This window comes from Salmo salar, chromosome 20 (genome assembly GCF_965601325.2).
Source record: "Salmo salar chromosome 20, fSalSal1, whole genome shotgun sequence".
NCBI classification, from domain to species: domain Eukaryota; kingdom Metazoa; phylum Chordata; class Actinopteri; order Salmoniformes; family Salmonidae; genus Salmo; species Salmo salar.
This window is the reverse complement of record NC_138310.1, coordinates 9,006,732-9,021,985: the sequence shown is the minus strand read 5'-3', so window position 1 is coordinate 9,021,985 and position 15,254 is coordinate 9,006,732. Positions and strand designations below refer to the sequence as shown.

The window sequence follows — 15,254 nt, the reverse complement described above, 5'->3', positions numbered from 1 at the left end:
TAGTCTCTCGGAGGTCCGCGCAAGACAATTAGACAATCCAGCAAATTTAATGAGACACCGCCAGTCGCCCACAATCCCCTCAGCTTTTGGAGCCACCCTCTCTGCCATTGGCACTGGCAGAGAGGGAATATAGTGGGATGTGTGTGTGTGTGTGTGTGTGTGTGTGTGTGTGTGTGTGTGTGTGTGTGTGTGTGTGTGTGTGTGTGTGTGTGTGTGTGTGTGTGTGTGTGTGTGTGTGTGTGTGTGTGTGTGTGTGTGTGTGTGTGTGTGTATGTATATATGTGTCTTATAGAGTGTGTGTTGCCTGAGTAAATAAAATAAAAGGTATCTTGTTTTCAATTTAACATAAATTTTTGGGTGTTTCCCATGGCTGGTCCACTCGGGGTTTACTCCCAATCCAGTGGAGGATCCGTTCTTCCCGGGTAGGCAGGCATTCCTGGGAATGGGCAAGGTAATCAGCAGCGATTATCCCTTGCACCAAGGGATTGGAAGGAGCACTTCACATTGTCATTCCCGTAAGCAAGAGGGATAGCCGCAGGGCCTCAGTGACTGATGGACCCTGGGGTGGGACGCCACAGGCTCCTCTCTCTCCTGCCCTGCACCAGACACAGATAAAGACAGCCGGACCAAATGGGAAATATTAATAAGCCATTTATTATATCCCTTCGCTCTTTGCCGTATGGAGATTAATTAATAACCGCACTTCGCCGTAGTCAAGTGATCCTAATTCGCAAGCGCAAATCTACACTTGTATGAAGTTGTGAAGGGCAGTGTTTTTTTCACCCGCTCTCCTTTTTCCTCACTAATCACGCTGTTACAACAAAAGACGGGCTCCATTATTACGTCTGCAGCCCAGAAGAAAGGAAATGGGAAAGGGACAGGGGTTGCCGTCGCCTGACACCCCACGATTAATCTTCCAGTAAGCGTTGTCAGCCAGAAACAGACACAAATGGATCACTCACATTAACCGGGGGAGTGTAGGTAAGGGCTTTAACAAGCGTTTACCAGAGTTCATTTTCTCTCTAATGAAGAGGGGAATAAGCGACTTAAAGGTCTGTCCTCTCGGCTGAGGAGGAGAAGAAGGATGAGAAGGAGCAGGATGAGGAGAAAAAAAAGGAGGATCTCCTCACTGCAGGCGTGTGTCTGTGTTTGAGGGAGGCTGTGTGTGTTCTGGTGGTCAGGCGTCGCCTGAGAGAGAGAGCAGAGAGCCCTGAGCTGGCTGTGCTGTGGCCTCTGAGTCCTTGGTCTACATCACTCTCGTCCTCCGCTTTAATGAGAGTAGCAGCCAACCAGACGAGCCCACTGCTGCCACTTTACTAGCCCGCCTGGCCCTACCCATTTGACCTCTCCTACACCTGACTCGTGGTCCACCCGTCTGCCAGTCTGTCTGTCTGTGTTTGTTGATCAGTAGCGGCAGGACTCGTCAGCTTCTCACCTCTGACCAGGACAGCGCTGGGTCACAGTACCACGCCTATAGACTGACCTGCCCATCCATGTCTGAGAACGTCGGGAGATGACATGGTCACCGGCCACTAGGGGCAACAGTGAGTGCTGTTACCTTCAAGTAGCTTTCTGTTTTGCTAGGGCACTGTGGACGGGGATAGAGGATGGGCGTCTGCCTCTGATTCCAAAGGTTGCAAGTTGCTTTTGAGATTTTGGTTTTAAGCCTATCCCAAACCTTAACCCTTAACTCAACCATTCAGAGTTAATGCCTAACCTTAAGATTTTGGAGTTAATCCCTGAATTTAACCCGAATCTTAATAATGTAACCTTAAATACTTCAACATTTGACGTTTTCAGCTACTTTGAAATTTGACATTTGCAAAACATGGTTGAACGTCTAATTTTGACGTGAGACTGTGTGAGCTAGTTGGACCTGCCTCTATACTGTCATCGGCATGGCAAAGACAAGACAAGCACACTTTAGACTGCCCACTACCCTTTATAGGACAGTACCATGGGTTTTGAGTGAGTATGATATTGTTGAGGCCAAGATGCCTGGGAGGAGGACAAGAGGGGGGGCCTCTGCCCTTATGGGAATGAGCTTGGCGACACTCACAATCTCGCACACATTGTTTGTGAACTATTTGCGCACACCTACAGAGCAGTAGGTGTTTCGCAGATCCACACACGGTCGTCTCGCTCCCCGACACCCCAACCCAGGGGAGAGCGAGACGAGGGAGGACAAAAATCTCAACGGGGAGATTTATTTATGCAGGATGTATTATACATGTCTCTCTCCTTTCCAAGCTGTCTGGCCTGTTGTCATCTGACCAGGTCTGGCCAGGCAGACAGACAGACAGACGCACGGACGGGCAGGGCCAGGGTATGTGATATAAGGGGTAAGTTTCCAGGACATCTCAGCAGCCCAGTCCCAGAGGTAGCCTAGCGAACACACAGAGAGACAGGCCCGTTGAATAGCTAATGCCGCCCCTGTCTGTCCTCCCCTCTCGTCTTGACACATGCTGGATAGAATAGTGATGGTTTGGAAAGGCCAGCTACATAATAAGAGGGATGCTGGACAAGTATCAAGTATTTAATTACATTATGAAGTGGTTGTTTGTTTCTTCAGGTCAGTCAAGGACCTAGTTTGGATGTATTTTGAAATGTTCTGCTGCTGGTTAGTTAGGGATACAGTTTGTTAATGTTAGGGTTACAGAGCATGCAACCTTATTGGATGGGTACTATAGCGATACAACTGTATATGAATACTTTAAACAATGTGTGTAGACCTTTGTATTATGTATGTAATGATTTATTGTTAGCTATCGGTATTTTCTTGTTTTCTATTATTTGGGGTTAAAGTCCAGGAGAATTTGTAGGATCCCTTGTTTTGGTGTGTGTGGAACACTCTTGATAAGGGAGTAAGCCTGTCCGTTCAACAGTTGATAAGAGTTAGGATGTGCGAGGACATTGTTTTCCTCTGAGTCAAAGCATCGTTAAAAATGGCTCTCGTCTCCAGTGCCGCGTGGACATCATTACAGCGATAGCAGCGCTCGCCGACCCCGAGTTTGACGACAACGGGAGAGAGGCTTGTCTCTTTATCACGCCGTCTTCTGCAGACTCCTGCAGGAGACAAGGAAGCGAAGACGCTGTTTCACCACCCCCACCCCCACCTCCCCCCCATGCCTAAACATTTTTAATTATATCTTCTCCCAAGTAGTGCGCCTCAGTAACCAAGGAGCTGACATTGATGCATGTGCTGATAAATCCGCAAACACTGGGTATGAGATTAACAGCGATTTTGAGGAAAGGTTGACAGCTAATTTTGCGCAGTGGTCGCGTCTCATTTAGGAGTGATGTTTTTTGATAGAGCGCCACGCCAGAGATTTCGGGCGCCTCACGCCGGGGAGGGATGCGCGACGCTAATGCGAGGAGTTCCGCGGCATTAGCGCTTTTTAGATTGTTTTTCTTATTTTCTTCTTCTTTCTTCTCTCTCTCTCGCCCTTACCAAGCATTTTGCCTACTTCTCTCTCTCGCCCTTACCAAGCATTTTGCCTACTTCTCTCTCTCCCCCCCCCCCCCCCCCCCCACCACCTTTGATTGTGCAAGCTTAAGTTAGGATAAAATATTCACCGCCGTGTGGGTTTAACTTGCTTCATTTGACACTACTTGAATATAGGGAGTACCTGTGGTCACATATAGGCGACTAAAGAGGGGAAAGGCAGCGTTTTGAAATAATCCCCTTAATCACAAGCAATGACAGGAGTAGAAACCTTTCTGTTTCTCTCTGTGCTGCTTGTTATGCGTGTTTTGAATATATTTGCAGGACATGGGCTGTTTATGGTAAATGAGCGTTTCATTGTCCTTCTATTGCATCTATCTGTCTGTTGTCGATGCGTGTCCATCTGTCTGATCCATCTAATCGTGACTTTGATGAGAGAGAGAGAGACATAGAGAGAGAGACTATCTTTGTGCTTGATCATTTCTCTCAATAGATAGACACAGGCAGATAACAATCATATCTGCCACATCTGAATCCCCGTGTTTTCAAATGGAGAAGGGCCTGGTGAACCACTGCCCCCCTCCTCCTCCGCCCTCTCGCCAACAAATGTTGTCTGTACAGAAGAAACATCTTGTAGTTTTTCTCTTGTTCTTTTTTTTTTATGCCCGTCCTTTTTTTTTTATGGCATTCTTTTTTTTCTCCACCCTTTCGCGCCTCCCCTCTCAGAGTCGGCTGCCCTATCTTCATTTGCAGGCAGCTGACAGCTTCTTTCATTTTTCTTTGTCCAAATTTTTTTTTCTCCCTCTTTTTTTTTCTTCTTTCCATCCATCCCTCTCCATCTGCTTTCGCTTTTGTTTGCTTGGGCCCTCTCTCATCCCAACTTGATAATGAGGAATGTGGTGTGACCCTGACCTCCATCGGCATGGATACGACCCCTGACCCTGCCATGTGACCCCCAGTCCCCATTTTGACAGCTTGATTAATTACCTAGTGTTATGATTTATGAGAAAGCCGTATGTAAAAATAATAGACAACAGGTGGTCTTCAAATGTTGTTATTTTTTTTAAGAGGGTGCCGCTGGTTCTGATGGGATGGGGGATTTATTTTATGACTGCCTTGAACGGTTAATTGCTTAAAACCTATTTTTTGGGAATGTCCGAGGTTAATAGGAAACTATGAGCTAGGTTTATTTTGTTGTTACAAGGAAGACTCTTCCGTACGTGTGTAGACCTATGTGTATGCCCCTTTGTAGAGGATAAAGGGGATTCCATCATATTTGCGTAGCTCCGTGTGTGTCCTCTCAAGCATGTACTAAGCCATGTGTTAAGACACTATGGAAAATGCTCTGTATTACACACACACACACACACACACACACACACACACACACAGTCCTTCAACACTTTTTTTCTGAGGTCACATCCTGAGAAAATTGCCAGAGTAAATGGCAGGGCAGAGCTGCAGCCATGCCTGCTGTTAACACTCTAAACAGATGTTGAGACTGGCTGAGGCCACCTCACCTGACTCTTGTACCTATGGTGCAGTTCTAGTGACGAGAAGGCAGGTTACCGTGGTAAATATCATGTTTCTTAAGGCTAGCATGACATGTAGCCTGGTACACACACTTACTACTAAAGACAGCAAGTTACATTATGCTTTCCTATGGTTTTGTGTGGACACACACACACACATACACACATATATACATAATCAACAATCCCAGCAGGACCACCAGCTTGCCCCTGGCCCTCACTTTCTGGCCACAATAACAGGGCAGAGGTCAAGGGATTCCACTTTAACCCCTAACCCCTAAAGGTCGCCCAGGGCCTGTGGTGTTCACTAAGATTAATACCTGGGCCTGTTTACTAGGATCTCATTATTCACCCCCAGACATCCCCAGATTACAGCCTGGATGTCAGATCACAGCTCCGGAGCCAATCACGCCTCCTCAAACCCAAGCCCCTAGTCCCAGCCCCTAATCCCAAACCCTAGCCTCCAAGCCCTATAGCTGCTGAGTGACCAGATGTGGACCTAGGGGATCAGGCATCACGTGGCCTCAGGGGTCTGGCTTCCTGTAGGTCAACTTGAGTTACGGTTATGTGTGGTTGTGGAGGTGTCTAAAGTGTGACTCTTCTCTTTAGAGGTTTACAGTTGTCATTGCTGGTGTAAACAATAATTATAACAGAGGGGAGTTGTGGACATTGTGCGTGCCACTCTCCCCGTACAGTCTTGCGCACACACAGACACGCACGCGCACCTGACATACAAAGATGCATACAAAACACAGGTATGTACAGTATATAATGCTTAGGTTTGCTATGGGGATGTGTTTGTGTGATGTAGTGGTTATAGAAGCCCTTCACTGGCCCTGGTCTGTTGATTTCCCCCCCCCCACCTACACACAAACACACACACACACACACACTGGTCACCAGTTGCCTCCAGAACCATCCTCTGGTGGCCCTCTGCCGAGCCGCCTTCTGCCTCCCCCTCTCTCCCCCGGCCGTCTCCCCCACTCGGGTGCAAGATTCTGATTTATACATTAAATAGTTGGACAGGAAAATAGGGAGGCACCGATCATTCCATGATCTATATCTCCCCTCCATTAAAAATGGATGTGTATGCTGAGGGAAGACAATAGAATATATAAATCACAATGCTAACGGGGTAAGAATGGGGATTTGTATTTATTTCCAGCTAGCCCTACCTCAGTGTGTCTTTGTCTCCCTAGTATGGCCTCAGAGCTGTGTGGACCTCATGTACAATCTACTGTACAGACACTTACTGTAGGTGACTAATTCCATACCCAAGGATACAATACTATTACAGTGCAATACGAGGTAGGTTCTCCGTGTATCTGAGGGGTAATCATGTTTCTACATGATCTATTAAACTAATGTTCTGCTTTACGTTCCGTATGTTCCTCTGTTTAATCTCGAGTAACGTTGGGTCAGCGTTGATCATCTGATCAACACATGGTGAAAAACTACAGCAGACTGCTTCGTGTAACCACAGGAACACAGGAGTGTGTGCGTGCGTGTGTGTGTGTGTTCACTGTCACTTCACCGTGAACGCTTGACACGTTGCCCTCCTGTATTTATTTATTTTTTGACAAATGACTTCTGTAACATTTACTTGCACAATCGATAGCTCTGACAAATTCCACCTGACCGTTGATTAATGCTCCATCCAGCCCCCACCACCACCGCTCTGTGTGCCGTGCTGAGAGCAGATGAAGCAGTGTGTGTGCTAGGATATGCATCACCATAGGATGGGCTCTCCAAGTGTGTGTGTGTGTGTGTGTGTGTGTGTGTGTGTGTGTGTCTAAATCTCTGTCTGTGTGTGTAGTTTCGTCAGACAAGAGGAATTCAGCATCAGCCTAATCTCTTGACATGTGTTGTGGCGTTAACACAGCCACAGTCCTTGTATGTTGATATGGATGGGTCTTACCATAGTGTGGTTCAATGGAGGCAAATCCATGTTATTGGTTGTCTTCCTCAAGCTCAAATATGCCTCTGACTTGCTATAGTTTGCCTTTACCCACAATGCTATTTTCATCCCTTCAAATCACATTTTATTTGTCACATGCACTGAATACAACAGGTGAAGACCTTACCGTGAAATGCTTACTTACAAGCCCGTAACCAACAATGGAGTTTTAAGAAAAACAAAAGTTAAGAAATTATTATAAAGTTTAAAAAAAGAAGAAAAAGGAACAATAATACAATAACGAGGCTATATACAGGGGTACCAATACTGAGTAAATGTGCGAGGGTACAAGTTAGTCAAGGTAATTGAGGTAATATGTACAGTACCAGTCAAACGTTTGGACACACATACTCATTCAATGGTTTTTCTTTATTTTTACTGTTTTCTACTTTGTAGAATAATAGTGAAGACATCAAAACTATGAAATAACACACATTGAATCATGTAGTAACTAAAAAAGTGTTAAACACATCATTCTTCAGAGTAGCCACCCTTTGCCTTGATGACAGCTTTGCAAAGTCTTGGCATTCTCTCAACCAGTTCACCTGGAATGTTTTTCCAACAGTCTTGGAGTTCCCACATATGCTGAGCACTTGATGGCTGCTTTTCCTTCACTCTGTGGTCCAAACCATCTCAATTGGGTTGAGGTCGGGTGATTGTGGAGGCCAGGTCATCTGATTTAATTTCTGAGGCTGGTAACTCTAATGAACTTATCCTCTGCAGCAGAGGTAACTCTGGGTCTTCTTTTCCTGTGGCGGTCCTCATGAGAGCCAGTTTCATCATAGCGCTTGATGGTTTTTACTACTGCACTTGACAAAACTTGTAATTTTCCACGTTGACTGATCTTCATGTCTTAAAGTAATGATGGACTGTCGTTTCTCTTTGTTTATTTGAGCTGTTCTTGCCTTAATATGGACTTGGTCTTTTACCAAATAGGGCTATCTTCTGTATACCAACCCTACGTTGTCACAACACAACTGATTGTCTCAAACGCATTAAGAAGGAAAGATATTCCACAAATGAACTTTTAACAAGGCTCAGCTGTTAATTGAAATGCATTCCAGGTGACTCCCTCATGAAGCTGGTTGAGAGAATGCCAGGAGTGTGCAAAGCTGTCATCGAGGCAAAGGGTGGCTACTTTGAAGAATCTCAAATATAAAATATATTTTGATTTGTTTAACACATTTTTGGTTACTACATGATTCCATATGTGTCATTTCATAGTTTTGATGTCTTCACTATTATTCTACAATGTAGAAAATAGTAAAAACTAAGAAAAACCCTGGAATGATTAGGTGTGTCCAAACTTTTGACTAGTACTGTACAGGTAGGGGTCATCCATTCTATTGGAAACGGAGTGTATCAGAAAGAGTGAATGAGAGTAAGGGAGCGTGGAGAGGGCCTCGGGAGATTTGGGCTATCTTCTCTGGTGTCAACCAGCTTCTACAGTAGCTCAGAAAATGAAAGCAAGCTAAATGTAGCCGAGTTGCTGAGATGAAATCGTCCAGGAGACGTATAAATAATTGAGATGTGAGGGAGCCTTTGCTTTGCGTCAAGTGTGTTGCTCGTATCGCTGACGCGTGTGTGTGTTTGTGTGTGTGCGTCCGTGCGGAGGTGCTGAAAATAAACAGGTCCAGAAGAGAAGTAGAAAGAGAGAGAGGGGGGGGGGGGGGGGGAAGGAGAGATGTAAAGTCAGACATGAAAAGATTCTGAGGCACAGGGGGATATGAACCACTCCTATTCTCCTCACTTCCTCCCCAACAACGCTCCACTTTGAACTCCTGTATAAATATTCAGTTGAGCCTGTAAACAATATCTAAATGAGCACACATCCATGCCAAGGTTAAACTTCCTTGTTTTTCACTCTGAACAGAACTTGACTTGTTAGATAAGGTTACTGTGGATTAGGACATGGCCAAATTATGCTAATGTTGATCATTATTATAAAACCCAGTGAGGATCACAGAGACTAGTTCAGGTTGTTATTAAACTGTCTCTACAGTAATAAACAATGGTGTTATACGAAGACTCCCGCTGTCTATTAGACAATCAATTTGGTTTGTTTGTGGTTGTGGGTGCGTTTGTTGGTGTGAGTGAGTGAGTCTATTTACTTGGGACAGTAGAGTAGATACATCTCAGATAGCCACAGCAAAATATTACGGCATCGACAGGATTTTAACGTTTAGTCCTTAATAATGCTTGCACGGTGGTTAGGCTATTAGCTGGTCAAAAGGAGGCTACGTGAAAAGTGGAATAATGTTAATATAACGGTGTGGGTTTTCAGTGAATTTATGTAAATCACGGAGCTCGTCTGCAGGAAAATTCTCAGCATCAAAAGAGTGATGAAATGATAATCCTACATCTGTATATGTATAGAAGGCCTGGTCTTGGGGTGTGTGAGAGAGAGGGGTTGGGGGTGTAGAAGGGCTGGTGGTGGGGTGTGTGAGAGAGGGGTTGTGGTTATGTGTATGTGTGAGAGAGGGGTGGTGGTGGGGGGGGGGGGGTACAGTGTCTTAATCTGACAGTGCTTTGTGAGCTGTGTGGTTTCTGGGAGAGACGAGGAGAGGGGGATAATGGGCCCCTGGCTGCTGAAAAAGCCCACGTGGAGCCGGAGACAGGCAAGGTCACCCAGAGCAGGGGTGGCCCTGAGAGGGAGGGGGGCCTGCCTCAGCCCAGGAGGGGCCCATTTCATATAACTGTATTTCCATTCCTGCATGCTCCACCACCAGGGCCTCCCATGCTTCTCTATGGGCTCAGAGAAAATATGTCTCCCTCCCATGCTTTCTACCTGTATCTCAGGTATTAGTGTAAGGCTTTATTAAGGTTTCATCCCAATAGAACACATTGTGGAAGCAGCATTATCTGCCTAATTTGCCGTTCATGAATTGAGACCGAGTGTCTAGATGTGGCTTTGATTCCCCACGTTCGTTTTCCAGGCTGGCCTTTTTTTCTCTGTCTGCCTTGGTGCCTCCTATCCCCAGTGTAGCCTCCAGACATGTTTCCGCCTTGTCTCCCTCCCTCGCCTTTGGATTGGTTGGACAGTGGCGAGCGCACCTTTGCCCTCTGCCTGTCAAGTCGCGACAACCAATCACGGGAGGGCTATCACAGAAACAAGGAAGTATAGCCGATGTGGTCGGTACAGGGAGTGTCAGCTGCCCTGATACTAACACAAGAACAACCCCCCAATAGGGATTAGACAGAGCGTTGCCAGCCGTAGCTGATAATGTAGCGAGCACATAGACTCAGCCGGTTTCATTCAGATACAGATCCCTTCTCACATAAGTGTACAATGCTGTAGTATACACATTTGTATGCACGTTGATACACCCATCTTCCTAAAGCTCACATACTACAATATATTTTCCTTAAAGCACACACACACACACAATCATCCCCTTTCCTACCCACATGCCCCCTTGACCACTATCAGCCCTGCTTTGTACCTGTCAAGTGCCTGTCCTTTTTGCTGTGCCCAAAGGCCGTGCTTGCTACGAGAGCTCACACATCAAAGACTACACACACACACACACACTCACACAGATGAAACGTGCCTGGTTTCGGCCGCCTCTCTCCACTCACACACGTGAGACACGTTTCATTTCATTACAGCCCAACTGTGAACATGGAGATAGCGTCTTCTTAAAGGGACGCCTTAGCCTATTTTTATTTATTTTTTATTTTATTTTTTTGGCCTCCTTTAAACCATGCCACTGAGAAGGCAGACAATGGTTTATTACCGTTCCACTGTCTCACGGCCAAATATGACCACAGTCTGACCGCGTAGCTTTGTCAATGCGTGTTGGGTCCAAATAAACAGCCGGAGCGTTAGAAATGACCCATCAATATTTCCCCATTGACGCGCAGCATTTGCGTTTTATCCTTTTTTTTTATCCTTTGTCGATACGTATCTGCACTTTCTTTGCGAACTGATTAGATCCATTGATGGTGTTGAATAGGATGTATAATAAGGTCTGTGCGTGTGAGATGTCAGGCTGATACTCAGCGCGGCGTTAGTGACACGCTGGGAGATGGAGGAGGGCAGAGACTGACGGCAGAGCAGGGCTTCCCGAGCGGCGGCCATTGTTGTGCTATCTGAGGGGAGTCGGCTGGTCTACGACAGGCCCGACAAAGGAGCGCTAAAGAGCGTCCGGAGAGGGGTGACGGGGGTGCGTCCCCCTCGGAGGGGCCTGGGTGACCCCTCTGACCGCTGCCCTCTGGGCCAGGGCTCTGTGTGGCGGTGGCACAGGGCACTCAGGGGCATGGGAAGGGTGTGTGTGAAGCTTATCCTGCAAAGCACTGCATAAAGAAACACTGACGCAACATCAGTGTCCACACCAAGCGAGAGCGTGAGATTTTTTTCAACGCTGACCGGCAATCGAGACAATCAGCGCTAACTAGGGTAGTAATTATATTCATGTATAATAGTACTTTGTTATAAATTATACATATCATTTGTTGTTAAATACAAGTTCATACATTTTTTCCCCTCATTACATAGCGATGGCACCACCTTTAATAAAAAAGACCTTGTACTTACTGTTGGCATTCATTTAAAGATATTCAAAACACCAGAATACATTGATGATTTAATAAATAAACTCTGCAGTTCAGCCTCTTAACTCTCTTTCCCCTTAGTGTAAAATGTCTTTGCTGTTGGACAGAACAGGACAGCAGTGTGAGAGCAAGGAAGAGACCCAGAGACCTTTCTCTGTCAATGTAAATGATGGTTTCCGACTTGGCGATGAACCCGTGGCCCTGCTGCAGAAGTCTGTGATGCTGGAGGATGCAGGGGGATGCTGGGGACACCGGTCCCTCTCACAGTAATGCTTCAGGGTGACTGGGCAGCACTAAAGGTTAGCCACAATCAGCCCAGGCAGGGCTAGGGCACACAGGGCTAGCATTAGCTCAGTAGGCCTAATGTTGTTCATCCATTAACGCTTTGCCCTATGTGCTGCGTGGATCTTAGGCACATGGATGGATGGGTTGAACACTTCGTGTTTCTGTGAAGTGACTCTCCCTTTATCCGTCTCTCTCGTCCCCAATCCATTTCTTTCTTTCTTTCTTTGTCTTTTATCTCCCGCTCTCTCTCCTCTTTCTGTCTCTCTCCATCCACCCTTTGTCTAGTCCCCTCTCGCTCTCTTTCTCTCTCTCGCTCTCTCTCTCGTTCCTCGTCTCTGATTGAGAAGAAGACAGTGTTGCCAGTCATTTTTCCAGCCTGCCACCAGTGGGCAGTGGCACAAAGCTGGAGCGGACCTCCTCGCCTCCTCTCTCCCATCTTCCTCTCCTCTTCCTCTCCGGTCATAAGGTCCGTGTGAACTGCTCCATGGTGGCTGTGCCAACAAAGACAGCCCCGGGCCTGTGCTGAACTGAGCTAAGCCTCTTTAATAGAACCTGACCTATTACTTTACCCCTCTCTCCCACTGCAGATAGCTAGTATGCCCAAAAGAGGAAGATGAGAAAGAAAGACGTCTCCCTTCCTTCCAGCTTCGCTCCCAGCCCAGGTGGTGCTGCGGCGCGGGGCCGTATGTGCAGCACCTTACACAACAGGAAGAAAACGAACTTAAGTCAGAGCCAACAGCCGAGGAACTCCTCTAGCTAAGGAATCCTATAAGCTCCCTAATGAAAGGCTTCTTCTGAATAACATTGACGCTTTATATCAATGTGTGTTATGATGTGTGGAACAATGGGTTTTATAGGGCTGTCGGTTACTCGTTTTAATTTGATATTGTTTGACTTGTTTTAATGGACAGCTGTCAGTGATGTAACTTTGATGGTGATCCTACATCCTACAGTAATACTGGAAAAACAAAATGTATTTAATCACGTTTGTTTCATGTAGCAACTTCCCTTTCGGTCTTAATATTGTGATTCAATTCATTCTTACTTCATTTTCTATTTTACAGCTTCCTTATTAGTCTCTGCTGATTTAAAAACGGAGTTATTTATTTAATTGAATATATTTAAACTCAAAATATTTGTCTAGCAATTAAGGTGTCGGTGTCAGAGATTTTGCGAAATAGTTATGACCTAAAACGCAAAAATAGATCCTAATAAAATATGCCCTTAATTAATACTTATATAAAATCATTATATAATTGTTTTTGAAAGTACTCTCACTGCTGCTCCAATTTGTTCAGATTTGTCTTATTTGAGACTGTCTGAAAGTTTGATTCTAATAATCCTAAAGGGAGTGGTGGGGGCTTTGGCTAAAGCCGTCGGTCGGAGAGAGTGTGAAAATAAGAATAATTTTATAGTCTGGGGACGTGTGAAAGTGTCATTTTGCTGTTGTCAACACACACCAGGTGCTAATGTGTGGGGCAGGTTTGACATCGACGGGCGTAAGAGGGACACACACATTGTGTTAACACTTATTAAAACGGAGGAGACGTGCTGCAGTGTGTAGACAGTGTGTGTGATGGCGTCTCTGGGAGGAATCAGAGCGAAATTTCCTCACTTACTCCTACACTTGTCTTCAAAAAACCTTTTTTGTCAGTTCAGATCTGCCAATTTTTTGTGTGTTTAGTGCGTGTGTTCGGTGCGTCTGTGTGTTTGTGTGTGTGTACAGAGGGAGAGTGTGTGTGTGAAGTGCTGCCAAAATGGAAAAGGAATCCCTCCGTTTCCTGCTTTAGTTTGAGAGTGCTTGGGATAATAAACACACTTAATTAAAAATGTCTTCAGAGTTGAAGAAGTCACTAAGGCCTTGTGAAAACTTCCCCTGACCATAATAGTTTCTGCCTGTTTCAATTTCGAGCAACTTACAGGACATTTTTTGACTTCCTTATCTTAGTTTTACAGCATAATGCCATTTAAGAATTTGTTTCTTCATTTGTATTTTGTTTCTGTTAATAGTTGTATGCCCCTTGTTATCCTCATAAAACTTGAACTGCAGTTACACACACTCACACACACACACACACACACACACACACTGATCACACACATGTATACGACAGCCCCTAACTCTTGAGTTGAGTGATGGAGGGATCAATTAGTTTTGATAGTAAGTGACACCTGGCCTTTGGACCCAATGTTATTCGCTGGCTGAGACCCCTGTCATTGAGTTCTAACTCTGCATCCAATAGTTCTGCTGTTCTGACTCCTACCATACCTAGTCTGTCTGTCTGTTTCTCTTGCCATGGCAAGACTGACTGTCTCTCCCCTAACACCCTGGCACAGATGCCTCTCACTATTGACCATACACTAACTCACTTTGATTATTGTATGGGCATCAACTGCATTCACCTAAACACACACGCACACACAGCCAGAGACACAGAAGTGAGTCGGAGGCGGATGCGTGGACTCTCTAACATTTGTGTGTGTTGTCTTCCAGGAAGGCTACAGTGTGATGGTGCTCAACCCCAATGAGAACCACCTGGAGGTGGAGAGGCCAGCCAAGCCCACAGCCCTGCCCTCCCCCGAGGCCTCGGACGAACCCGCCGAGAAGAGAGAGCGCAAGGACGACCGGGAGAGCAAGAAGAGGAGGGACTTCTACGAGAAGTACCGCAACCCGCAGAAGGAGAGCGAGACAGAGCAGATCCCCATACGGGTGAGCGAGGGAGGGGCGGTGGTGGAGGGGGATAAGAAAGTGATAGACAGCGACCTAAAAGAAAGGATGGGGGAGGTGGATGGGGAGAGTTTGGGATTGAGGGAGGTGGAGAAAGGAGAGGGTTACAGAGGGAGGAAGGAAAGGAGGGAGGGAGGGTGAAGAGGGCGAGAAAGGGAAAGAGAGGCTCTCTTGTGTGGTCAGGCTGTGTGGAGTGTTAACCACATGGCGCGCTCTCTCTCGCTCTTTCAATTTTCTCTTTCTTTCTTTCTTTCTCTCTCTCGCTCGCTCGTCAGAGCAGCTCTGTCCCCTCAAACTGTTGACCGCTGGGATTATTGTCTTCCAAACACACACCATATATACACCACCTCATCACACACACACACTTGCACATCACACACACACTAGCACATCACGCACACACTAGCATATCACACATCGTCCACCTTCCCATAGACTCTCGTTCCTCGTCTCTGATTGATAATGGAATATTTCAGTGATCAAAACAAATACATCCACTGTTATAGGAAATGGAATCAAAGGTGCCTCAATTCAGCCCTTCCATCACACCTAACATAACCGGGCTAAGGTGACGTCATCTTCAAAGGCTTTGACCCGTTGTCCATCCACACAGACCTTGTTTCTCTTTATGCGGTAGAGCGTTTGTAGGGTGGTCTGTAGAAGGCCAGTTGTTGGTTTTAACGTGATGAGAACGTAAGGGGACGCTATCCTCTTTGTCTCGTCTCACGTTGATGGCTGTACCAGTGTGCGTGT

At 46.1% G+C, this 15,254-nt stretch overlaps 1 protein-coding gene across 6 annotated transcripts in view; it reads left to right on the top strand.

Annotated features, from left to right (window-relative positions):
* Window positions 1-15,254, top strand: part of LOC106580148 (cotranscriptional regulator ARB2A homolog) — a 200,619-nt gene that overhangs the window by 57,268 nt on the left and 128,097 nt on the right. For all 6 annotated transcript variants that reach the window (XM_014160887.3, XM_014160885.3, XM_014160886.3 and 3 more), the window contains exon 7: window positions 14,268-14,483. In XM_014160887.3, coding sequence (XP_014016362.1) covers window positions 14,268-14,483 — 216 coding nt within the window. The remainder of the gene's footprint in view (window positions 1-14,267; window positions 14,484-15,254) is intronic.